This window comes from Pagrus pagrus, assembly GCF_965226575.1.
Source record: "Pagrus pagrus genome assembly, chromosome: 10".
Classification (NCBI taxonomy): Eukaryota; Metazoa; Chordata; class Actinopteri; order Spariformes; family Sparidae; genus Pagrus; species Pagrus pagrus.
In genome coordinates, this window is record NC_140194.1 from 6,928,643 (window position 1) to 6,953,121 (window position 24,479).

Sequence of the window (24,479 nt, forward strand, 5' to 3'; positions counted from 1 at the left end):
ATTGCAGTATTACACTGAATTTCATTTTATAAAGATTAAGTTTCTTAAAAGACTTGTTTTACTTGTTGTGATAACACTAATTAAAACAGCTATGTTAAAATGTAACATAACGGTAGCACAATTATAGAATAGTTAAAGTCAGCAAACCAACTCTGTAATCTGTGTTGCACATCAGTATCTATTTGAAGTTTGGCAACATCAGCTAACATTAGTCAGAATCAGTTAATGGTCACACCAGACTGTGTAAGGTATATTGAGTGATTTTATGGCTTTTCAACTTTTCATTTGCAAGAGGAAAATAATTTTTTTTTTCAAAATCTGTGTAATCTTAGTTTATATGGAAAACACTGTAGACTAAACCCTAGGATAACAGGCAAAATTCTTGCTCTGTCAAAAATGTATGTAAAATTATTGATTGGAGAATATATTTCTAAAAAATCAAATGCTTATAAAAATACTAAATCATCATGATCACAGAGATTGCTTATTTAGATACTTAAATTAAAACTGCAGTTTCATTAAGTTTCTTTTAAAAAAAACGCATTAATGCACAACAGCTGTTCACAAAATGAACTGCCAACACTTTGCTGGCAAGCAGACTGAAGAGCTGCGGATGTGAAATGAAAAAACAAGAAACTTCCATGTCATAGCTACTATTGACCATGTTGTGGAGCTATTTTCTCTGTCTCCGCTACAAGAAGACACCATGGATAGATCAATGGCAGGACACACACACACACACACACACACACCTTACTAACACATACATTTACAGCCAAATTAATACATTCTGTAAATATTTTGTCTTTTCTTATGTATTATTATTATCTATTATATTATTTCTACTGTTGTCTTTTCTAGTTTGTGTGTTTTTCAGAGTAAGCTGCAGAAAGCAACAATGAATGTGTTCTACAGGAGGAGGGTGAATGGATACAACTAAATACTAACGTGACATAAATACAGAAGGAAAGTTCGGTTACAGTAATACTTAATAAAAACCATAATTTAAATATGGTAAATGTATCGTTAATTAAACATTAATTTATAGTTAATTCACTGTTAACAAACAAGGAAATGCTTTATAAACCATTTATTAAGCAATTGTTTATAGTTACAACTGATGTTTGTAATACTGTAAATGGTAAATAAATACTGTGTATTTCATCAAAAAACATTATTTGGATGGCCATTAAAAAGTTGCAACTGATAAATCTTTAATTAGGTATATAACTTATAAAGTTTAATTGACTTTAAATTCATCATTTATTAATAGTGGTTATTACAAAGTATTACCCTAATAACAGCCACTACATAAGGCCAAATAATTGTATAGCAGCTGAATTACCAGCTTATCAATAAATTCTTACTTAGTGAGATTTTCATTTCAAGTCATCAGGTATGCTCTGATTTTGAGTATTTGGGTGACAGGCTATCTTATTTGTGCAACTTGCAGGTGGGGGAAAAATACATTCAGTCTGTTATTTAGTGCAATTTTGAGGTTGAACTGTAGTAGAGTATTTAAATTTCACATACTTCAGAGGGAAATATTGTAATTGTACTTCACTACATTAGTGAAGTACACTACACACTACGTTTTTTGTGTGCCAGATTTTATAGACAAAACTTTAGATGGAATATCACTAAGTGTAGGCCTCCCTAAGTATAATTCGGAGGTACTTGTACTTTGAGTATTCCTATTTTCTGCAACTTTATACTTCCACTCCATTACACTTGGAAAAAACAAATATTATACCTTTGACTCTTCTGCATTTATTGGATAACTTCAGTTACTAGTTACTTTGCAGTTTGTTTGCTTTATTAGAGCCAAGGTGGTGTAATTTAAAAAATATTTATTTTATCTGCAACCCATGAAAAATAACTTATTACGTAATCAGTAAAATGCTGAATATTGGATTTGTAGTAGCATACAGTGTATACATACATGTAAATGTTGGAGCTACTCATTGTTTTGTAATATCATTTCAACATTTATTTATTTTGTTAATGTTTTGATGAGTACAAGTTAGTTAATTAGTTTGATTAAAATATTGGTAGCATTGTTTTTGTGATTTTGAATATTTGATTAGGCTTTTGTTTTGAAGGCACTGGCACAGGTGAATCTATATACAGTATATGACTAGGCAGGCACTGGGAAGGGTTTATGGTTTTTTACCAGGGTGACAGGGCAAGAGAGACACAGACGCCATTGTCAATTGTTTGCCACTCAAAAAGAAAATAAACTGCAAAACCGTACCAAAATGACTGGAAAATTGCTTTGTCACAACCCTGCATAAGATTCACTCTTTAAGTGCCTCAGTGGCCATTTGATTTTGATTTTGTTGATAATGTTTTTGATTTGGACAAAGGGCATTATTATTTAGAACAAATCCGCCACTACAGTAAATATATGTAGCCTATAATCTTACTTTGACTTGTACTTTTTATTCTAAAGTACATTTATTTCCAGAATATCACATCTGATACTTCAGCACATTACATATCAGATACTATTTTAAGAAGACTTTGATTTTTACAATAGTAGTAGCCTATTGTAACATATTTTTTTAACTTTTACTTTTACACTGATGAATACTAATAGATCAGTGTGCAGCTATTATATTTAAAAACTTCTTACACATAAATATCTAAGACATCTGATCATGTGACATATAATAATATAACATTCTGCACAATGATGAGGCCTACTTTTACATTTTGTTGTTGAATGCAGGGCTATTTCTTTTCATATAATTAAGTATTTTTCTATTTCAATGTAACTACTTATGTTGTTTTTTCCCTTTACGGAGAGCAACTATGTATGCTGCCTACATTTCCCACAATTCCATGCGGGGTAATTCCTCGTGAATCAGTGCGCCTACTTCGCAGCACCGGAGCGACAGCAGCAGCAGCAGCGTCCGTTCAGTGAGAGTATGAGCGGGTCAGAACAGCCCATCTAGACCGCACGGTGAGGTGTTTGTCCCGGCGGAGATGTCCGTGTCATCCACGCACAGCTCGGACACGAGCAGCCGGAGGAGGAGGCCGGCTGAACACGCACAAGGTGAGCGACTTGCAGCTCTTATTTAGCTTGCGGTAATACAAATAAACTTTATGTGTACGTTAACAAGGAGACTGTGTCGTTAACAACACCGTCACTACATTCTCCATTTTAAGTCCGTCAGCATGTGCAGGGCTGTTATTTATTGTGTTGATGAAAAGGGTGTGAAGACGGCGGTCCAGTGTACAGACCGGGCTGCTGCGTACCGGACAGTCACGTCTTATTCATTAAGATGTAGTCCGCCCACCCCCCTCAGTGTGTATGTGTGTGTTTGTGTGTTTATTCTTGTGTTAGTTACATAGTGAGGACCGCAAGAAGTTGGACCAGAGTGAGGACATTTTAGAAAGTGAGGACCTCGCAATTTCAAAATGCAGTTTGACGGTTAAGACTTGATTTTGAGGGGTTAGGGTTAGGCATGTAGAGATGATGGTTAGGTAAAGGGCTTGGAAATGCATTATGGGACGAGGTGGGGGGGTGGGGCAGCCATCTCTGTCCATGTTAAAAGTGCACATATACACATTGGAAATCTCTTTTTGTGTCAGTTTGTTTGCAGCTTTAAAACACCTGCAGCTATCCGAACTAGGGCTGCATTTAATGATTATTTTTATTATTATTTTCATTTTTAATTAGGCTCATGTATAAAAAAAAATGTCAGAAAATAGTAAAAAATAGACCATCACAGTTCCCCATATTCTGAGGTAACATCTGCAGCAGACCTATTCAACCACTTCTTGGAAAAAAAAGTGCTAAGGGGGCAACTTTTACTTTCCCTACGTCTTTTTCACTCGCTTTGTTTATTAGTTTTAACAATTAAAAAAAATAAATATTGTATACAAAAGTACAGAGAAAATGCACCTTTTTAATCTTAGAAGTAGGTTGTCAGTTCAACACAGCCAGACGTTACTAATGAATGATGGGGTTGATGATGGGATGAGGGCCAGACTGAGGTTATAAAAAGGCTGATTGCTTTTGGCCCAAAATCGAAACATTAATAGAGAAAAGCAACTAATCCTCTCATTGGAGTAATTGGAATCAGGAACTTTGACATTTTTTGCACGATAAATTGTGTCAACGATGAATCGATTATCAAAATAGTGAGTTGATTTACTAACTGACTAATGGAATAATTGTTTCATGCCTCGTCCAGACTTTCTCCATCACTTCATGACAGCAACATATCTGAGTCTGAAAATTCATAAATTTCCAAAGCTATAAGAGTCTAATAAGATACCAAGTGTGAGTTAGTGAATAATGCCCTGACTGCATGAATTTACTTTGATCTATGCCCATCATAATATAGATATTAATAAAGTAGTGAGTTGTGAAATAAACTGATGCTGCACAATCATTAACACTTTGTAGAATATGTGAAGTTTGTGCTTATTTCAGGAAGCAGATTTAAAAAAAGAAAGAGGAAACAAAACAAGACTGATGTGTGAAGGCACAGTATAAAAGGGGAAGTCATGGTTTTCTGTGCTCTCTTGTCTCATGATGCCAGTGGTTTGTCAGTTTAAATCATCAAAGCTGTGTATTGTGAGAGACGAATCCTTGAAAATGAGCAGTGAATGATCCAAGTAGTTTTTTACCCTTTGCTTAATTGCAGTCATGCCTCTGGTTTCCCCGCAGAACAAATCAAGCTGTTGTCAGATTGTTAGAGTCAGTAATCAGATCAAAGATGGATAGAGAGGCTTTTTGACCTCACGAGGAAGGTTGTACTACATATGCCCCGAGACATTATCATGCATACATCCACACGATGGAGGTTATGCCTGGGTCAGGTGCTATTGCAGGCCTAAATACTATGTGTGTGATGGTTGTTGGTGAAGTCTCAGACCTTGGGGGTTTGGGAGGATCATTTATTTAATTTGATTTTTTTTTGCAGAGCTGTAGATACAGGGTGTAACTGACACAGTCTGACATCAAGTCCGTACACGTGGACGTTGTTCTCAAGACAAAGACTTGTCTTGTGTTTCAGTCTGAATTTCATTACAAAATGTTTTATGATGTTTCCATTAAATGTTTAATGTCCCACTCAACTCAAAATGTGCTCGCCTTAAAGTTTAGAGTTTAACCTGTGTATGTATGACCATCCCAAATAGTTTTGTGGCCTACTGTGGTCCAATATGTAACTTTTTAAGTTGGTAATTTAACTATTTTTTTTGTATAATGGTATCAGATTTTCACAGTATAATAACATCTCAGAAATTACCATGATATTACGGTATTACACATTTATTATCCTAATTATTAGTTACAATGACCCTTAAATGAATCAAAACAGAAGGTTTTTTATTTTTTTGGTTGAACAAACGCTTCATTATAATTTCATAAAAGTCTAACAGACATGAAACTTAACATAAACTTGAAATATACCTTTAATAAAGCTAATACGGTAAGATTCAGTATTGTAAATAAGCAAATATACACAAACCATCAATTTTCATATCATGGTATACCTTGAAACTGGTATACTGCTGCAACCCTATTGTAAATTCACTGCTATACAAAACAATAAGTTAAATTATATTTATATTAGATAATAAAATGTTTTAATAACCCGATGGTTAAATATAATATCATAATAATACTGTCTAGTTCATGCAAAAATACAGTCGTACAATAACATGATTTGTATTTTCAGCAGTACAAAATCAATACATACTATGTTTGTATTTTTCAGAAGGACTGTTGCTGTATTTCCTGTAATATTTCTGTCATCATGTTGATCAATATTTTGGCTACTTGCCTACTTCTCGCTTGGTGTTGCAGATGCTTCATGGGAGTTTGATCCTCAGGCAGGTCACAATCATGAACAGATCCATGACCGACTGCATGGAGGCCCACAACCTAATTCAACAGGCACTCCTTCTTCACATCCCTCCGTATGTCCTGCTCTGTGCACCGCAAAATGCATATCTTCACACACATGTGAGTACTGGGCACCAACATATTTAGATTTCTTAAACACCAATATGTGATGTGTTTTTAAACACTTACTCGTCATCTTGTTGCTTGTCATTTAAGGTCCGAGCCATCATGCTTGTGATGACGGCTGGGTGGAGATCCAAAGCAAGAGAACCATCAGAGCGGAGAACGAAGTGGAAGCCAACAAACTGGTCAACAACTACAGGGTAAGATGTCTAAAGGCTAAATGTTTCCCTTCATAAATCGACAGTGGTTTAGTTGAAGCACTGCAGGCAGGAAGGTTGATCCCTCAAATTGTGTGCGTGTGTCTGTTTGTCTCAGTTTGGTTTTAGAAAATGGAAGAGCCATGTGACTGAGCGTCCGTTTGAAGTCAGGTCAGAGGTTGTAAAAGAGCTCTACTCTGAACTGAACGTCATTAAACCACATTCAGGTACAGGTTATGATGCTTGTGTTAAAAGATAGTTAAGGTTTATTACAACTTGAGCCTTAATAACACCATACTCGCTAAAGTAATAACTGATCGGGGAAAGAAATTAACAATGATCTTCACAAGTATAATGTTATTATTACTGGGAGAAATGTTACTTGGCTAAAACTACAAAAATAACATCCAAGTTGTAATAAACCAACATTATTATTTATATATAAGTTACATGGAGACTTGTTGTTACTGTGGCTGCTGGAGAACCTGTCGGCCTTTTTAAAAAATATTTTGTCTTCTTGGTTTCAGGTCATCTTATCACATGTGGAAATGTAGGGTATGTGCTTCTCTTTGGTTGGTGGGTCTCCCTGGTGTATTTTCTGGTCGGCATGCTTATGTTCATCACTATCTCTGGTATACCATATGGTAGGTGTGCCAATCAACAGGGATTAATTGTAGTGTTTATTATACAAAATATGGTGTCCTCATTAATTTTTATCTCACTCTTCAGGCAAGCTTTGCTGGAAGTTGTCGTGCTACTTCCTGTGGCCTTTCGGCAAGTCGATCCACGAGGTATTGTTTGGGTTCAGTTAATGTCTGGGACGTTTCTCCTGCTGTTTCTTTTCCCTTTTTCTGCAAAGTGAATCTTGTAGTTTCCTCATTGTTTCTCAATGTCTTGTGGTCATGAATGTGAAAATCTTGCTGCTACTGAAAAGCACTGCAAGTGTGCAACACAGCACAATGCATATGCTGTAACTACTTGGTGCAAATTGACTTTTAGCATTCAAGCAGAGATTGAGCTTTCACAGTAACAGCCTCGATAAACCTTGAAACTACCTGCTGTCACTTAATTACTCTCTAGACAAACTTTTACACTAACTCATTTGGGACTTGTCTCTTTTTTATGACTGTTTTCTTATATTTGATTTCCTTTTATTGTGTAGTTTTGACAACAAATTTGATAAATGATGGGGATTTTCAGAACTATTTTCTGACATTTAATACACTAAACAATGAATCATTTGAAAGAATAAAAGACAGATCAATCAATCATGAAAATAATTGCTATTTGCAGCCCCAATTGTGACTGTTTGATCTAATGAGCCAGCGATAACACGCTCCTCTGGTTGTGTTTCTCCAGATTGGAAATACATTGAGGAGATGTTGTGAGCAAGCACCAGACTGTGATTGTTACGTAGAGGGAACGGAAGAAAACTCTCCAGTTCTGCTGCCTTCACCCACAGAGGTGGCGGTCCCAGAGCTGCCTGGACGACCTCTGCGCGCTCCCTACTGGGTAACTGTCACATGTGAAATATACAGTACATGTAGACACACAACACATGAGCACCTTTTTATGCATATACTTTTCTGCTAAATGGAGTATCAATCATAGGATTTTTTGTTGTTGTTGTGTAGCATCGTATCTCCACCTACGTGTGGCTGCTGCTGGGATATCCTCCTCTGGTGGTCATCCACTCCCTGGCCTGCTTCCTCTCCTGGATCCTGGTCTTCACCATCCCTGTCTCCAAGATGAACGCAAGGACCCTGGGCGTCATTCTTCTCTTGGCTCCTGAGGATGTCTCCGTCTCCACCTGCTCACGGAGGAAGGCAAGAGAAAGATCTAATTTTTATCATCCATAGCACATGAACCTGAAGAGATTACAGAGCGGTGGTCTTCATGCTTGCTTTATTTTTTTGATTTGACCGTCAGCCTCAGGGCTATGAGACCAGAGCTCTGCTGTGCTGCTACCACGCTGTAAACTGGTACTACTACAAGTACACTGTTGATGGGATCAATGTGTTCGCTGTCAGTATCCTTTACCAGTAAATGTGTGTGTATATGTGTGTGTTTGTCTTATAAGGACATATTGTTATCCTTGACTCCAATCTCAGACCTCCTCCCTCTGGTAATATTTGCCATGATAATCGGATATATTGACAGAGAAAACCAGTACGCCAGCTCTGAGGTCAAGTTCGCCATAGCGATCGGCTCCATCATACCTCTGTCTTATTATATTGGTATGGGCATTGCCAGGTGAGTTGTTTTTACTTCCTTAAAACTCACCTGTACAGTGATATTAGAAATCAAAGTCAATGTTGCCTTTTACATGTAGTGAACCAGAAATGTTAAAAGTGTTACACATGTTCTTATAAAGTGCTTCTGATGTTATTTGTCCATCACATTTGCAGTATCTCCGCCCAGAGTAACTTCGCTGTGGGTGCCGTGGTGAACGCCAGCTTCGGCTCGATCACAGAGTTGACCTTTTACATCACAGCCCTGCTCAAAGGTCACCACGCAGCCAACAAGTGTCTTCAGGAAGTTGTTAAAGCAGCGCTGACGGGCACGCTGCTCGGATGCATCCTGTTCATCCCCGTGAGCCAATCAGTCTCATTTTACAGCTTTTAACGGAAACCTTTGAAATTGGAGGCGGCTTGAATTAACTTTATTTACATCTGTACACTCAATTAGAAGTTAAATCAGTTACAAGACAAGTCATGTTCAAACACATCAATAAAACAGGCTGTGCAGCATGAATGAGGCTCATTGCTTTGTCTTTTTTTCTCAGGGCATCTGCATGATAATCGGAGGGCTGAGACACAGTGAGCAGACGTTCAACAGTCGCTCTACAGGAGTGAGCTCTGCGTTGCTTTTCATCTCTGTAGGAGGCAAGTAAACCAATACCCATCAACCAGCTGTACGTTTTTGGAAGTGCAGGGTTGGTTTGTGAGCAGGATAACACAAAAACTACTGTGTAGATTTCCATGAAACTTGGATGGAGGATGGGTCTCGGCCTAGAAGAGACCCAGTTAACTTTTGGGGGACGGATCCAGGATTTTTTTCTCACTTTAGCATTTAACCAGAAGTGCAAAAAGCAGTAAGTGTAGAGTAATGTTCATATGTATAGGAAAAACAGTACAGGGTAGATATTAGATATTAGATTAGAGTACGCTAAGATACAGTGCCGGTGTAAGTTCAAGTAATGGAAATAGTATTATTGTATGGTAGACATTATACACTATAGATCATATATATATATATATATATATATACATACATTAGACAGTAGTATAAATATGTATGAGTATGTGAGAGTACATATAGTACAGTCACGTGCAGGAGTATAGCAGTATGTATGAGCCAGCAGCCTGTGAGACAGAAACAGTCCCAGAGTTCAGCAGGGTGACAGCCGAGGGGAACAAGCTGTTCCTGAACCTGCTCGTCCTGGAACAAACAGTCCTCTAGCGCCTCCCTGAGGGGACCCCCCCTCATCAAACTGGCACCTAACTTACTCACAAACTCATCCCTTCACATTAAGTTAGCTGCAGTTTGTCCACTGGGGACACCTGTTTGGTCATTCGCAGACATGTCATACAGGAAAAAGCAGCAGCAGCTTGAACCTGCAGATGCAGACATGTTGTTTTTGCCTCCTAAAGACAACAAAAAGTAGCAGCTGCTTAAAATGTTGATGCTTCTGCCACCTGATGGCAACACACGTTACAGCCACATTTGTTTTCTTTGTCCAGCTCCTGTTTTCATTCAAAGTTTTACATTTAACACATCCAGGCTTACCATGACTTTTTAGACACGTGACCAGAGACAAGTCAATGTCTTGAGAAAAGAAAGTCACATGTTCAGGGATATTCTACCCATAAAGAAGACATTTGTTAATTATTTCCATGCCCATGTTAATATATACATCAAAAATTCAACCCCAAAAGTAACAATCTGACATGAAAATGCTCAATGATGGTGGCAGCAACAGAACCGGCTGTACGGGTGTTTTCTTATTTCTGTCCACTGAAGCAGAAATCAGCTGCATTACCAAAATGTTTGACACTGACTCCTCCACCTGACTGTCAATGGCAGGTGTGTTTGCCCCCACGCTGTTCTCCAAGGCGTATGGAAATCTGGTGTGCGACGCCTGCACCAACTCCACTGGAGGAAACAGCACGAGTAACAGCAGCGGGCCGTTTGTCTGCCACAACTGCCACTACGATCTGGTCAGTATCGTTAATTCAGGAGGAACTCCCAAACTATTGAGTCTTGTTTTAAAAAACATCACAACACAACAACACAACATGTATAACTTAACACTGAATTATGTGCGATTTGATTTCTTTCTACAGAACAACGGTACATTGTTCCGCAACCATGTTGAGTAAGAAACTGTTTTTTTTTCCTCATTTACTTACTGGTGGTTTTGCATGTTTTAGCCCTTGATTGTAGCTGTGGAGCCTTTCAGTTACATTCGGTTCAGTAATCAAAAACACTTGTATTACCATAATGCTTTGAGCAGAGGTTCATTTGAAAACTCTTCTATTTGAAGCTCTGACATTCAAGTATCAAGAGTATCAAGAGTATCAAGTATAACAAGGAGTTTTCAACACTTTTCTCTCTCAGTTGATTTTGAAACAACTCCAAAACAGAGGAGACAAATATATCTGAAGCTAGTCTATGATGTGGAAATTGGTTGGCACTGATTTAAAGGGTAACTTCGGTATTTTTTGGAGCAACAGTTTATAAATGTGTCCAGTAATGAGCGAGACAACTGCAGACAGCCGCCACAAAATGGGCTCCAATGTAATCACTGCTGTTAATTTCACTCTGAAAATATTCTGCTTCTCCGATGCCCGCCCTTCCTCTCTATCCTCTCTTGATATTTTTACATCTAACTTAGTGAATTAAGTGTTTGTTTCAACCAATCTGAAGTTGGTGATTGTTGGAAGAGTGTACAGATGAACCAAGGTGGTTTTTGGTGAGTTTTATTTTGTTTTTCTTTCACGTTTACGACGATATAATCACTGTTTCTGCAAATGGAGTCTGGTGGCTTGTGCGAGAACGATAGCAGCTGTTTTGGGTTAGAACATAAAAAACATTTTAATCTTCGACAAAAATGTCTGTGTCTGTAGGGATCCTTTTTGTAATGTTGTCTGACACTTCTGAGCCTGCCAGTCGCATAAACAAGCACTTTAAGTGGCTGTACTTTGACAGTGCCCGCAGGGATTACATTGCAGCCGGTTTTCGCGACTGCCGCAGTCTCGCTCAATACTGGACCAACTTCAAAAATGTTGTCACCATTACTCACTTAGATCCAAAAACATAGGAAAATAACATCGAGGTTGAGAAATACCAAAGATACCATTTAAGGTGTGAAAGACCAGAGCAAAAAAACATACTGTAAAAGAATCCATTAAGCTGTTTTACCCTCTTTCTCCTCGTTTATTGTGTGTTCTTGTCTTCAGGCCGCTGGTGTACACAGTTTCTGCCCTCTTGCCTGTTGCCTACATCATTGGTCTGACATTCACGCTGAAGACGCACTCCCACATTTATGACATTCACGTCGGAGAAGGACAGGGTGAGCTTCTCCCTCTCACATGATAATCGTAAAGATTTTAACTGTATTATTACCCTACAGTAAGGTGAGGGTTCAAGTTGTCACATGCTAACACACCACACCAACATCTCTTCATTTTGTCTGTGCAGTGACCGGCCACCATGGAGCAGTGGTCCACTGGTCACGCTGGAGGTCTCTGGTCATCCTCATCATGGCCACCGTGCTCACGTCTGCTTGTGCCGATCTCGTCACAGAGAACATCCAGCCCATACTGAACCAGCCCAACATCTCTCAGGTCAGGGCACGCACCTGAGCGCGCTGAGGCAGGTCTTATGTTATCGTTTCCTCCAGCTGTGCTAACGGTTTTTGTTTCTTTCTGCAGTATTTCATTGGGGTGACGGTTCTCGCTATGGTTCCTGAGATCCCAGAGATTGTTAATGGGATCCAATTCGCACTCCAAAACAACATCAGCCTCAGGTAAATCCTGTTTTTCTAGAAAGGTTCTGTATGAATAGATGTGTTTTCTAAATGAGTTGTCTTTCCTCAGCTTGGAGGTGGGGATCTGTATTGCTGTTCAGGTCTGCATGCTACAGATCCCAATTCTGGTCTTATTTAATGCCTTCTACGTAAGACACCCTTTCTTCATTTTCATTGATTCATTCATATTAATACCTACTGTTTGCCGTTTTATAGTTGCTAAAATAAAACACCGTCTCTGTTTTGGGTAGGATGTGGGCTTTGTGCTGTTGTTCAGTGACCTGCACCTGTGGGCCAGTATCTTCAGCGTTATTCTCGTCAACTACATCTTCATGGACGGAAAGTCGGATTATTTTCAGGGTAAGATTTACACAGTTCGTGCAGCTTTTTAAGAGTAAAATTTAAGCACTTTTACAAAATAAATTGTACGTTTTGGTCATGATTATTTAACTCTTTCTTAAACGCCAAGTGGATTGTCAAAACAGCCAAACAGGCTTCAGGAAGAGTTAGTCACTTGGCACACATGAATGTTAGGATTACAAAACACCAACGCTGACAATCTTGTACATTTAGTGTTATTTCCCGTCTTGTTTTTTCCTTCCAGGCACAGCTCTGGTGGTCGTCTACCTTATTCTACTGGCTATGTATTACTTCGCTCCATCTCCAGCAGGCTGCTGACACATCTCAGCAACATGGAGGACCGCATTTAATACCACTCCCCTGTTGACAAGATTTAATTCTGACAGGATTATGACTTAACGCTGATGCATAAATCATGACACTGGCCGATTATTAAAGGATAAGTTCACCTAAAAATTCAGCCGTTATTTACTCACCCCTATGCCAATGGAAAGATGGTTTCGTAGTCCACAAAACATTTCTGAAGCGTCAAAGCAAAACAGAGTTGCAGCATTCACCTAAACAACTGAAGAAGACAGGGACTAGTTTTAAAATTAAACAATAAAAAAAAAAAAAAATGGTTCGATACAGCTCATCCAGAGTAATCCAAGTCTCCGGAAGCCCCGGGATCCCAAATTGATTTGAATAGACATTATTTACACCTTCGACCTGGGTTGAGCTTGTGCACCCACTTCAGACAGGGTGAGGGCGCTTTTATCTTAGCAGCTACAGTGAAGATTTCAGCAATAAAGTTGTTAGTCAAATGAATTTGGGATGTCAGACTTCCAGAGACTTGGATTACTCTGGACAATTCTGTTTTTTTTCAGTTGTTTTATTACATTTTAAAACAAGTCCCCGTCTACTTCAGTCGTTTAGGAGAAAGCTGCAACGCTGTTTCGCCGCGAAACTCCAGAAATATTTCGTGGACTATGAACCTTCGCCCGTCTTTCCATCTGCATGTGGGTGACTAAAGCATTTTAAAGTATTTTGTTTCTTATGCTAAATTATACAAATGACAAAACTGAAACTTTTAATCTCAGGTCGGCACTCCTACTGTAAAATGTACAGTTTGTAAGCTAGCACACTGAACCATGTGTTCTCAGACGGATAACTTCTTATGGTCTTTGTAAACTGATGAAAAGATAGAGAAGCAGTATTTTTACAATACAAATGGATATTATGATGTAAAGTATCTGCACTAATGCTATTTTGTTTAAGGTACTGTGATAATACATTTTGTATACTTTTTAAATGGTTCGTGTCTGTCAGAGTTAATGATACAAGTAAATTATTTTGATTAAACTGGCACCATATAGTTGTAAAACGAGGCATGGCTGGCTGTGCTTAACAAGAATAACAAATCTGTCAATACAACATTTTGAAAAACTGGCTGCCTGTGTGTTTTATTGTTTGTACAGACAGGAATTACAAAACGTAATGTACATTACAGCCATAACTGCCTTTGAGGAGGCATTCACCTTTTCTCCCAAGAGATTATGTAAAGTCACATGCACAGCATACCGACATGCAAAAGGGATCATTTTAACATCAGAAAATGATGCAAATATAAACATCTGTCTTAAGCAACGTAGTACATTTACCAAGTCAGAGCGAGTCCCGAAGCAGACTGCTGCTTCACAATAAGATATAAATAAGGCCATAACATGTCAAACATAATCAAAAGTAACTGAGGTGGAGTTTTGAAATGTGAAATAGGACGTTATGATGATGATACAGTAAGTTTGAGCTTAGTATTAGTTTACAGTGAACATGTGACATAAAATGCTGCAGATACTCGAAGAAATTCAAGAGAGTTTAACAAAAAAGTTTGACTTAATACAAGCAGCTGGGAGTTTTACTACAGTATTTTAGCTCGTTAGTCCACAGCAACCTCAAAAGATTTGTTTTCAGCAAAGTCATCTCAGCGTACCGAAATGTAGTTTCACAAGAATGACAGTCCGTTTAACAGTTTGGCGAATGTTTGCAGAGCTCAACAGACCGAGTCTGATCACAGTATTTAACATCCTGAGTACGCCTTACATACTCTGCCGTGTGACTAGTTACACAAGTCCCATGCCACTTATTTTTCAAAGTACCACAGCAAAACATTTGAGAAAAATAAGACAAAAAGTAAAAAAACAATAATAATAATAATAATGCAGCTTATGTTACAGTATAAAAGGTTAAAGTGGAGTTGAGGCATAAAGTGGGAAGCAGGTGAAACAGAAATGCAGCAACACGTTCTGCTACGATACTGACTCTGCAATATAATAAAACAGCAGCACAGTGTTTAAAATAAATAGGTAAAAATAAAAAAAAGGTCTCTGGATTTAAGTTAGAGAAAAATCTTTAGCTGCGAGCGGCATCTCCTGATTCATCATGAGCAGAAAGGTTCAGCGACGGGAGGCTCATGTGGAGAGCACCAGGCAAATCACACAGGGAGAAAACAGCTACATGTACACCGTTCAGAGAGCAACGAACAAATAACAATGCTGATAAAAAGACAGGTTTACAGAAATATTAAAAACAACGTGTGTGACATTTTGGAAATTCAGAAGGCACCAAATGACAAAATAAAAAGAGTGTTGAGAATCACTGCGGAGCTACAGGTGTGGAAATTCATTTCTAACTTCTTCGCGTGTTTCCAAAAAGAGGAAAAATAATCAAAGAGGCACAAGAAGATTCACAGTGATGCCATCTCACGTATCTTTAAAAGATCTGACCACAGGGCCCGATGTAAGGGGAATATTATTCTGTTTATGATCACAGCTCCATATCAGCATGCAGTCAGAAAGTCCTCGAGGCGAAAACATGACTCCTTAAATAATTGACCTAATTAGACAGTGAAGAGGTATCACAGTAATAACGTGTCCATGCTTCATCAGCAGCGTGCCTCTTAAGTTGACTAACTAAATGGACATTTAAGTGAACGTCAGCACTGTTTGATCTAACCTACATCACAGTGCGAGTAGCAGCAGCTGACTGAACGTGGGACAACGATGGCAACCGTGTTCAGCGTCATAGTCGCCTTCAGCAATTGTGAAAGAAGAAGATCTCTAGAAGCAAACATTCATTTCGACTTCAAGAAATGGTCTTTGAACTGTTCATGCTCATGCAGCACAAGTTTCTGACGGGGATAAAGTACCAAAAATGACAAGAGCAAGTACCTGGAGGTGGAAATAAGTATACTACAGTGAGTTTGGTGGATGCATGGCTTCTGGTTGATGCGTGCAAACTAAAAACTATGAATTATTTCCTTTAAAAAAAAAAAAAAAGCACACGTTTACGTAAGACTACAGTTAAAAGGCATTCAAAGTTGTTTGATAACCATCTGACATCATGAAAAACTTTTTTGTCCTTTTTTTTTTTTTCTTTCGCCAGGTTACCTGCGATTTTAGAGTCAGTGCTGTTGCGTCACGTACCGCCTCCTTCGGTCTCTATTTGAGCCGCTGAATTAGTGTGTGTGTCAGTCCCAGGCTGAGCAGCTGAAGGGTGGACAGCTGGGCTACGTGAGGGAAAGTTTTCAGTAGTTTCTCCCAGGTCAGTTCCAGCAGGCTGGGCACCACCAACCACACTTTGTACAAAGAGCCCGTCCTCCTGTTCCCGGACATGTTGACGACACCGCCGTGGACGTACATACAGCCAGCCTGAAGGAGAAAGTAACAAAAAAATTAACATTAAACTGATCAATCAATTATGACAATAAAGACAAGCCTCCAAATATTCTCCGATTTCAGTTTTACTAACGTGAGGACTAACATGAGGCTCGTCTCTGTCTTACTGTAAATTGACTATCTTTGGTTCTTGGGCTGTAAAACCGCAATGGTTAGTCGATTAATTGATCCAAAGAAAGTTAATTACCAACTCTCTTGATATCGATGAAGCGTTTCAGTTATTTTTCAAGCAAAAATGTCAAACATTTGCTGGTTCCAGCTTCTTAAATGTGAGGATTTGTTGCTTTTCTCTGTCATTTATGATGAATAAAAAGTAAATGAGAAGTCAATTTGAAGACGTCACTTTGGGCTCTGGTAAATTCTGATGAGAATGTTTCATTTTCAACATTTTACCAAGTAAATTATTAATTGATTAACTGTAAAAATAATCTGCAGATTAATCAATAATGAAAACGTTCTTTAGTTGCAGCCCTAGTCGGCTGTTTGTCAGATAAAAGATCACCACGGGTTCTGACATTTTACCGACTAAATAATTAATCAGATAATAAAATATTAATCGACCATGAAAATGGTGACGAGTCCTGATCAGTCCAACAGCATTTACAATTTCAGTGGATTTGTTCTGTCACTTGGTGCAGAAGAGAAATCCGTCTGAATGATCTTAAACTAACCGGAGTGACAGCAGCACAGTGAAAGTAGGCTGGTTCTGGCATGACGGCGGGCAGCTTGGTCCAATGAAAAGTCTGCAGGTTGATCTTCCACAGGTCCGACAGGATCATCTCTCCATTATACCCTCCACATATAAACACCTCTGGAGGAAGAGAAAGTGAGATATTCTTCATGTGTAATGATATTCTGGTGTGTCCAGGTAAGGCTGTGTGAAATACTCCTTACCATCTTTCACCTGCACACAGCTGTGACAGCGGCGGGCAGCAGGATATCCTGTCATGATAATGACAAATAAAGTTAATTAACGTGAGGTCTTCAAATCCTCTATTCAGCAAAAAAAAAAAGATGGATGACAAACCTAATTTTTCATGAGGCTTGGTGACGATCTCCTCCCAGTAATTTGTCTCCAGGTTATACGCGTGAATCTGATGAAGACAAACAGAATTTTAGTAACACACCGTTATTCTGTCAAATCTTTCACCTGAACTCGTTCGTTCTCACCTTGTCCAGAGGATACGACGTCCAGGAAGTCCCACCTCCTAAAATATATATTCTCTGTCCGTCGTGAGCTAGTTCATGTCTGTACCTGTAAAGTCATGCATTCAGTTTCAGTCTATCTTTATGAATGTTCTAGTGATTCACTGTAGGTCACACATACTGGAGCCGTTTAAACTATGACTGCTTCCTGACCTCTCTTCAGGAAGATCTGAGGGTGCGTTGTTGGGTTTGAGGTGTGTCCACTCTCTAGTGGTCAGGTCCAGCCGGTGCAGGTCAGTACTGTAAAGGTAGCCCGTTGTCCCTCCAAACACATAGAGGTAGCCGTTTATGATGATCATCGCCTGAAAATGGAGATGTTTGTCATTTGAATGCAAAGCTACACATACGTGATGGTCTTAATATCTGTAAATCTAATCCAGCTGCAGTTACCTGTCCGTAGATCTTGTTGGGTTTCTTCCCTCTGCAGTTGAGCAGGTTCCACCGTTTGTACTGAACGTTACAAACATGGACGTCATTGCCGTTGTTTTCACCGAAGGGAATCCCGGTGCCGCCGAACACAAGCAGGTTGTTGCCGTGTAAAACAGCTGAAAGAGCGAGAGAGACGTCGACACGGTCAGTCTTCACTGCTGCAGTTCAAGTACTGCGAGCAAAGGTTCATTCAAATCTACATACTGGACCAACTTCAAAGATACTGTTCATGAGATGGATAAAAAATTAAATAAAATCATGTTTAAAGGCCCCACGTGTTCATACTTCCCCCACACTACACTTTGGAAAAAGTGCATGTATAATTTACTTTTTGACACTCAAGTACATTTATTGCCACAAAAGTAATATTTTGACACAGTTTTTACTTTACTTTTACTCAAGTGTGAATTCTGGCTACTTTTTACAACACTGCTTTAGTCCAACAGTCCAAAAACCAAAGACAGTTAATTTACTATCATGAATGACAAAGAAAAACAACAAATCCTCACATTTAAGAAGCTGGAATCAGCAAATGTTTGACATTTTTACTTGAAAAATGACTGAAACCATTGATCGATCAGTTATCAATTAATCTTCTAATAATTTCAAGACTTTTAAAAAGTCTTAAAATGAGGAGACAAAACCACATGTCTATGTAGTCAATAAAAACTTTCAAAACAATAAAATAAAAAGGTTTCCCAAATGTCGTCTCATTAAGTCGGAGTTTCGTCAAGTGCAAACCACGACAGTTTACGGCATTAAATCTCTAATCTCGTTACTGAGCGCAGGTCAACCCTCTGATTGTTCAGTTTGTCAGACAGCTTAAATAGAAAGCATTAAAGGAGCCCTGTGGAGTTTTCTTGCCAACAAACAAAGCTTCTGTTTACATTCACTCAACAAAGCTCATTGTCTGTGTCCTGAGCTCTAACACCTGTGTTGAATACATTTGCTTCCTAAAACAACTGAAAAGCAGATTTTTCTTGATTGAAGCAGCATTGTTTACATTTATGGGTTCACCCCAAGTCTCTTTAATTGCATCCATGTTGTCCTCCTTCCTAGCGTCCCAGTCCCTCCCACAAAGGAAACCATGCATAGAGAGAGGGGAAGAGTAGAGGGATCCCCTTCCTCTGAGGTGTCATCATGTGATGTCATGTCAGTCAAATGTGCCAGATGTTGGGGCTGTGGATGATCTCGTGTGTCCTCGTTCATAGAGATCCCTCCTCGCTCCTCAGAGCAGAAGCATGAGCAGCCTGCAAGATGGCGGAGCTTGTGGTTCAAGCAAGGAGTGAGGAAATATTAAATAGGAGACTTGGGATGTGCACCTTGTTAACTCATTGTCTTCCCTGCCCTTGTTGGAACATTGCATTGTTTTTTTGGTGCATTACTGCCACCTGGAGATCAGCAGGATAATCTGAAGCTATCAACTACAAACATTACGTCATAGTCCTACCAGGGATCAGCAGGATACCTTTAAACAAGACCAGTGACCGGCTCTAAATGAGAACAAGTGGGCGCGTGCACATCGGTCCTCACCTGACATGGAGGCCAGCTCTGTGGGCATGTAGCCCTCTGTGCGGACCTGCTGCCAGGTGGCTGTGGCGAAATGAAACCGCCAGAGCTCCCTGAAAAGAGGGTAGTCTTCGTTGTCTGACCCGCCTGCCTCCTCAAAGTCTGGGTTGTAGCCTCCAAACACGTACAGGTTGGCGCTGTCTGCAACACAGCGGTGTCCGCTGCGGGCGGGGGGCACACAGTGACCTGAGGGACGGTCAAGACAAAGGAAATGATGCAAGTGATGAGTTTTACAACATTACAGTTATGCAGTTTACTTATTAGTCTCCCTGTTTCTGAGCTAAAACAGTCTGAATGCGACATCGTGTTGTTTCAGCACCTTCTCTCAGGAACCTGTTGGGGATCCGCAGGTTGGGGCAGGACGGGGAGAAGATGCGTCGAGCCTGAAGCCACCGTGCCCGCTTCTTGGAGCCTGTCAGTCAGTCACCATACAGCAGATGTGGGAGAGGAAAACATATGTACAGTTAGTGTCAGGGCCTGTCTTTCACATGTTGGGTAAAGGACACTGGAGAACTAGTAGATGCCATTGAGAGTGGTTCTTCAGTGTTTTTGTCTCCAGTTTCAAGCTTTTTATTTAGCTAGTTAATAGTCATTTCTGTTGGCAAACACTGTGTGGAGTTGAAGGCCGTTGGCACACTTCTTATGAATTATTAAGCTTGTATTTGCAGGTACAGGACGTTTCCTGAATTGTTATCAGTGTGCTAAAGCTAACATAAGCAGAAGCTACTGCTAATGCTCATCCCTCTTTTTTTTCTTTTCTATCAAGTCTTTCACGTGTAATGTCTATTTAAAGAAAATAACAGCAACAATAGCGCCGTGTTAGCCTGCTAGGTGCTCATTCTCTCACCAACTCCTGCTGGCTTCCGTAGCAACGTTAGCTAGCTTTAGCCCGATGATACACATGACACATGATCGCTTACTCACACAAACGAGCATCCTGGTGCACACGAAGACAAAATAAACGATGAGTAATGTCATCTGGATCAACATCTGCTCCTCTGTTTGCCTTGCTGACTGCTGCGGGCTGTTTGCTCACGCAGAGGAGTGAGCTTTGTTTACAAACCTGAGTCGCGGACGAAGGGCCTCCACGACAGTTTCTCAAACTTGTTGAGCTGACTGAAGGTTCCGTCATGTTGGGCCGACATGTCGACAGGGAGCCACACGGACAGGGTTCACCACACCCACACCTGGACCTGGACCTGGACAACGACCCGCTTCAGTGTGCCCAAACGCAGTGGCATGAGACTGCGGGCTCCAGCAATCACAGCAGAGCTAAAGAAACAACAAGCGAGCCGAGCGTCCACACCTGCTGCTGCTGCGGCGTCACAGCCAGCTGGCCCCGGCTGACCAATCAGAGGAGGCGGGACCCTTCGTGATGCGTTCAAGAGCCACATGGTGGTGTTTATAGTTCTGAAAGGCTGCAAGGGGCCTCAAGCTGTCCGTGTAAATAACAGTTAAAACATAGAAGAAACATAAAAATATCATCTTTTTTTTAAAGAAAAACTGAGTCTAATAGAAAAGTGAAATAATATGTAATTGATTATGCTCCAGATTATTTTCTTGATCCAACAGAAATGTCAGTAAATAGTGAAAATGTCCATCACAATTATTTTTTTAGTCCAAATAACAGTCAAACATCTGGAGGGCAATAAAAAGACAATTAGTTGCCATGTTTAATGTTGTATGTTGTATGATGTATGTTTTTTAGATTTGTTTTTTATTGTATTGCTTTCATGTTCGCATTTAAAGTGTGTTCAAGTCTCATGAAAAGCGCTATACAAATAAAATTTTGTATTATTATTATTATTAACAACTATTTTGGCAATTGATTAATCATTTCAGTCATTTTTCGAGCAAATAAAATGTATCGTCTTGCTTTTCTTTGTCTTCTAAGATTAAAGACTCTTTCGGTTTTGGACAAAAGAAGCAATTTAGAGACGTGTCTCTGGGCTCTGGGAAATTATAATAAGTGAGAGCAACAGATTCTCACAAATGAAAAGCTGGAAGCGATAAACGTTTGACATTCTTGGTAGAAAAACTGTCACAAAATAGGTTGTCATCTGATGTTAAATACCAGAGATTCACAAGGTGTGAGGAATATCCCTCAGTAAGTGAAATATAGGGATCAAAGTGAATGTGTTGAGCCTCGATGTTGTCTCTCAGTTACTGTCGCTCCACTGAGTTTAATGTCACAGGACCTCATGGTGATATATTACCTGACAAAAGAACGATTAACTTAAGCAAGGTACAAACAACATTTTCTAAATAGCTTAAATTATGGACAACGTAGTTACTTTGAAAGAAACAAGTGGTTGGTCTGACTCCCTTCGATCAACTGAACCAAGAGTCAACCTTTACCCCAGATCTTCTGGGGCTGCTTTGCTGACATGTGGTAATCTGGATTTGAAGCTCACTGTGATAGGCTGAAGCAGCAAAACAGCACAGAGAGACCAACCACACGAGAAGCTGCTATGGCTTTTTTATTTATGCAGGCCGTGTGAAAATAAACTTAGTACAGTTAAGAGTTGTCATCAGTCATAGAGCAGACAATTATCAAAATGATCAAGAGAAGACTGGCTCAAACCAGGGCTGCAACTAATGATTGTTTTATTTTGATTTTCTCAGATAATCACTTAGTTGTTTAGTGTATAAAATATCAAAAATTGGGGATAAGTGTTCTCCACAGTCCAAGATGGTGTCAGATATTCAGTTAACTGTCATAAAAATATTCTCATTTAATGGTGCGATTTGTAAGAAAAGTTGATTTTTGAGTTTCATTCCCAACTCGTCAAAAATCTGACGCTTTGGGATGGCGGCCGACCCGTCCTACATCCCAGTGTCAGTTTCTGACAATTTGGGAAACCCAGAGCGTCGTTATTTGATGAGTTGGGAATGTGACTCAAAAACCAACTTTTCTTACAAATAGCACCTTTTAAGGAGCTGGAATAAGATAATTTTCACTTTTTTCAACCATCAAAAATTAACTAACTAATTAATTAATTAACTAAATAGTTGACAACCAATGGTTTAATCGTCGTAGCTCTGGTTTTAACACAATATTTTCAGTATTCACACTTTTTACATTATAAACACCTCACACCAGGAGTGTTTTCACCATGCACATATCATATTTAACATTTAAGGCTCTCGTCTGTCAACACAGTATAGTTACGATTGAGGCAAACTGGGATTGCACTTCTAAAAAGTGACATCTTGAGTCAGAAGTAAACCGGTGAAGGAACAATGTGGATGAAACAACATGGATCTCAAGTTGATTGCTGCCTTGTGGAGCTGCTATCTCAGTAGAAACAGTGGCTAAAATGTTAACCTGCAGGTGGTTTGTCAGCAGAAAGTATCACAGCCTCTGTTGGTAGGTAACAAATACTTTCTCAACAGATTGATTGCAGGCAGGAGATGAAGCCACTCTAGGAAAAAGGAACAATGAGCTGCAGCTGTGTTAATGAGATTAAACAGGAGACGAGTCATCAACTTTTGTTCCATCCAGTGATCTACTCAGATTTATGGAGGTCAGGACTTCAACATTTAATCAATTCAGCATGTTTTAAATCTGTAGGATAGGCTTCACAGAGAGTTTTGTTTTGTATTAACCCAGAGAAATGAACGGCCTTTACACACCTTCTGGCACTCAGCGACCTTTTGGAAATTGGAAATTCAGCTTGAAAAAGATTTTACTAGAAGACATTTTTAGCTGAGTGCACAAAAAAAGTTCTGACCTGCAGAAAGAGTTTGTTTGGTGTTCATTAAAAACTTTCACGAGGCAGGATCTCATTACCTTTAAATCTAACCCTGAAGGACACAGTGTGCAATGCAAGAGGTTGTCAGTGTCCTTAAGTTTGGAGTCAAGTTACATGACTCGACTGAAGTGTGATTCGTAGTTTAATTAACCGAGACCTTCGTCATGTCCGTGCAGCTTGGTAGCAATGTGTCGACAGACGCTAACGACGGTGACAACATCTCACAGCCAACAGACAAACACAGAGATTTAAGAGACATTCGTCAAACAGTAATGACATTTTGTTTTTGTCACACGGCTCTCCTCTTGTTTCCATGTGGTTGGAGCAACACAGCTCGGAGATCCAATGTGCCGATGTGATTTCTGACAGCAGAACAAAGTTCAGTACTGTCATCTGATGACAAGCGAGGGTCTCGTGACCTGAGGAGGTCATGCTTTGACCACCGCACACTCATCTCAGGTCATGTGAGACTGTGGGAATACAGCATATTTGACTTTTCCACATACCTTAAATGCGTTTTCACATGCACGCATGCTCCCATTTACACAAATACACTATTGTCGACGTGGATTTCAGCTGCTACTGTAAGTCTCCTTTCAAACAAATGTATGTGGGAAAGGATTTTGGGTGGCCTGAGCTGAGAACAGGGTTTTACCTCACATTATAGGCCTGGGTGCAGCATCCACGCTGTTTTGGGCACCAAATGAATATAAAATGAATGTAAAAGTAACAATTACTTTGTCCAGATCTAAAAAACTGTGAAACTCCAAATTCTTCATTTTAAAAAAGTACATTTTTCCTTCAGGGATGACCCCGGTGAAACATGTGCACCTTCGTCTTTGACAAACCTTAATAATAAATACTGTTTGTTTACTCTTCTTGCAAATAGTACACAGAAAATACATATTTGAAGGTCCAACTTGTATGATAGCTGTTGAATCTCATTCCCAACCCATCAAATACCGACGATTTGGCTTTCCCAGGTCGTCAAACACTGACACTTTTGGTCATAGCGTCAGTATTTGACACGTTGGTAGTGAGTCTCAACAATAATCTTACCAATTGGACCTTTTAAATATCCCTGTATGGCGTCCGAAAAACAAAGACATGCTTGAGAGGGCTTTGCAGACTGTACAACTTACAGCAACTGGGTCCAGAGCCTTGATTTGGTTAAGAAAAGGGGGAGAAACCTCAACATTATAAGTCACGAAAGGAGAATTTATTGCATTTGGC

At 39.5% G+C, this 24,479-nt stretch overlaps 2 protein-coding genes across 2 annotated transcripts; one reads left to right on the top strand and one right to left on the bottom strand.

Moving 5' to 3' along the window:
- The first annotated feature begins 2,877 nt into the window (after positions 1-2,877).
- On the top strand, positions 2,878-14,002 carry LOC311263451 (uncharacterized protein). Its single transcript, XM_084363522.1, has 20 exons — positions 2,878-3,058; positions 5,825-5,983; positions 6,080-6,186; positions 6,302-6,410; positions 6,711-6,827; positions 6,913-6,974; positions 7,543-7,695; positions 7,818-8,009; positions 8,113-8,212; positions 8,295-8,436; positions 8,592-8,775; positions 8,969-9,068; positions 10,270-10,403; positions 10,530-10,561; positions 11,646-11,758; positions 11,887-12,032; positions 12,120-12,214; positions 12,285-12,363; positions 12,466-12,574; positions 12,819-14,002. The coding sequence occupies exons 1-20, from the start codon at positions 2,989-2,991 to the stop codon at positions 12,890-12,892; spliced, it is 2,277 nt and encodes a 758-aa protein (XP_084219648.1). The 5' UTR covers positions 2,878-2,988; the 3' UTR covers positions 12,893-14,002.
- A 1,873-nt stretch (positions 14,003-15,875) lies between these two features.
- On the bottom strand, positions 15,876-20,913 carry LOC311263452 (kelch domain-containing protein 10-like). The gene is made up of 10 exons (XM_084363523.1): positions 20,555-20,913; positions 19,811-19,903; positions 19,456-19,677; positions 17,884-18,038; positions 17,647-17,795; positions 17,458-17,542; positions 17,315-17,381; positions 17,182-17,229; positions 16,959-17,098; positions 15,876-16,260 (listed from the first exon to the last, which is right to left on the bottom strand). The coding sequence occupies exons 1-10, from the start codon at positions 20,634-20,636 to the stop codon at positions 16,051-16,053; spliced, it is 1,251 nt and encodes a 416-aa protein (XP_084219649.1). The 5' UTR covers positions 20,637-20,913; the 3' UTR covers positions 15,876-16,050.
- Positions 20,914-24,479: the final 3,566 nt, after the last annotated feature.

Bases quoted from the DNA above. Each gene is read 5' to 3' on its own strand.
- LOC311263452 (XM_084363523.1), bottom strand. From the start codon at position 20,636: ATGTCGGCCCAACATGACGGAACCTTCAGTCAGCTCAACAAGTTTGAG. The intron at 17,099-17,181 runs GTAAGGAGTATT...CTCTTCCTCCAG, and splicing joins CTGTGTGCAGGTGAAAGATG to AGGTGTTTATATGTGGAGGG. The intron at 16,261-16,958 runs GTTAGTTTAAGA...TTTCTCCTTCAG, and splicing joins ACTGTGCTGCTGTCACTCCG to GCTGGCTGTATGTACGTCCA.
- LOC311263451 (XM_084363522.1), top strand. From the start codon at position 2,989: ATGTCCGTGTCATCCACGCACAGCTCGGACACGAGCAGCCGGAGGAGG. The intron at 6,828-6,912 runs GTAGGTGTGCCA...CTCACTCTTCAG, and splicing joins TATCTCTGGTATACCATATG to GCAAGCTTTGCTGGAAGTTG. The intron at 8,776-8,968 runs GTGAGCCAATCA...TTTTTTTCTCAG, and splicing joins GATGCATCCTGTTCATCCCC to GGCATCTGCATGATAATCGG.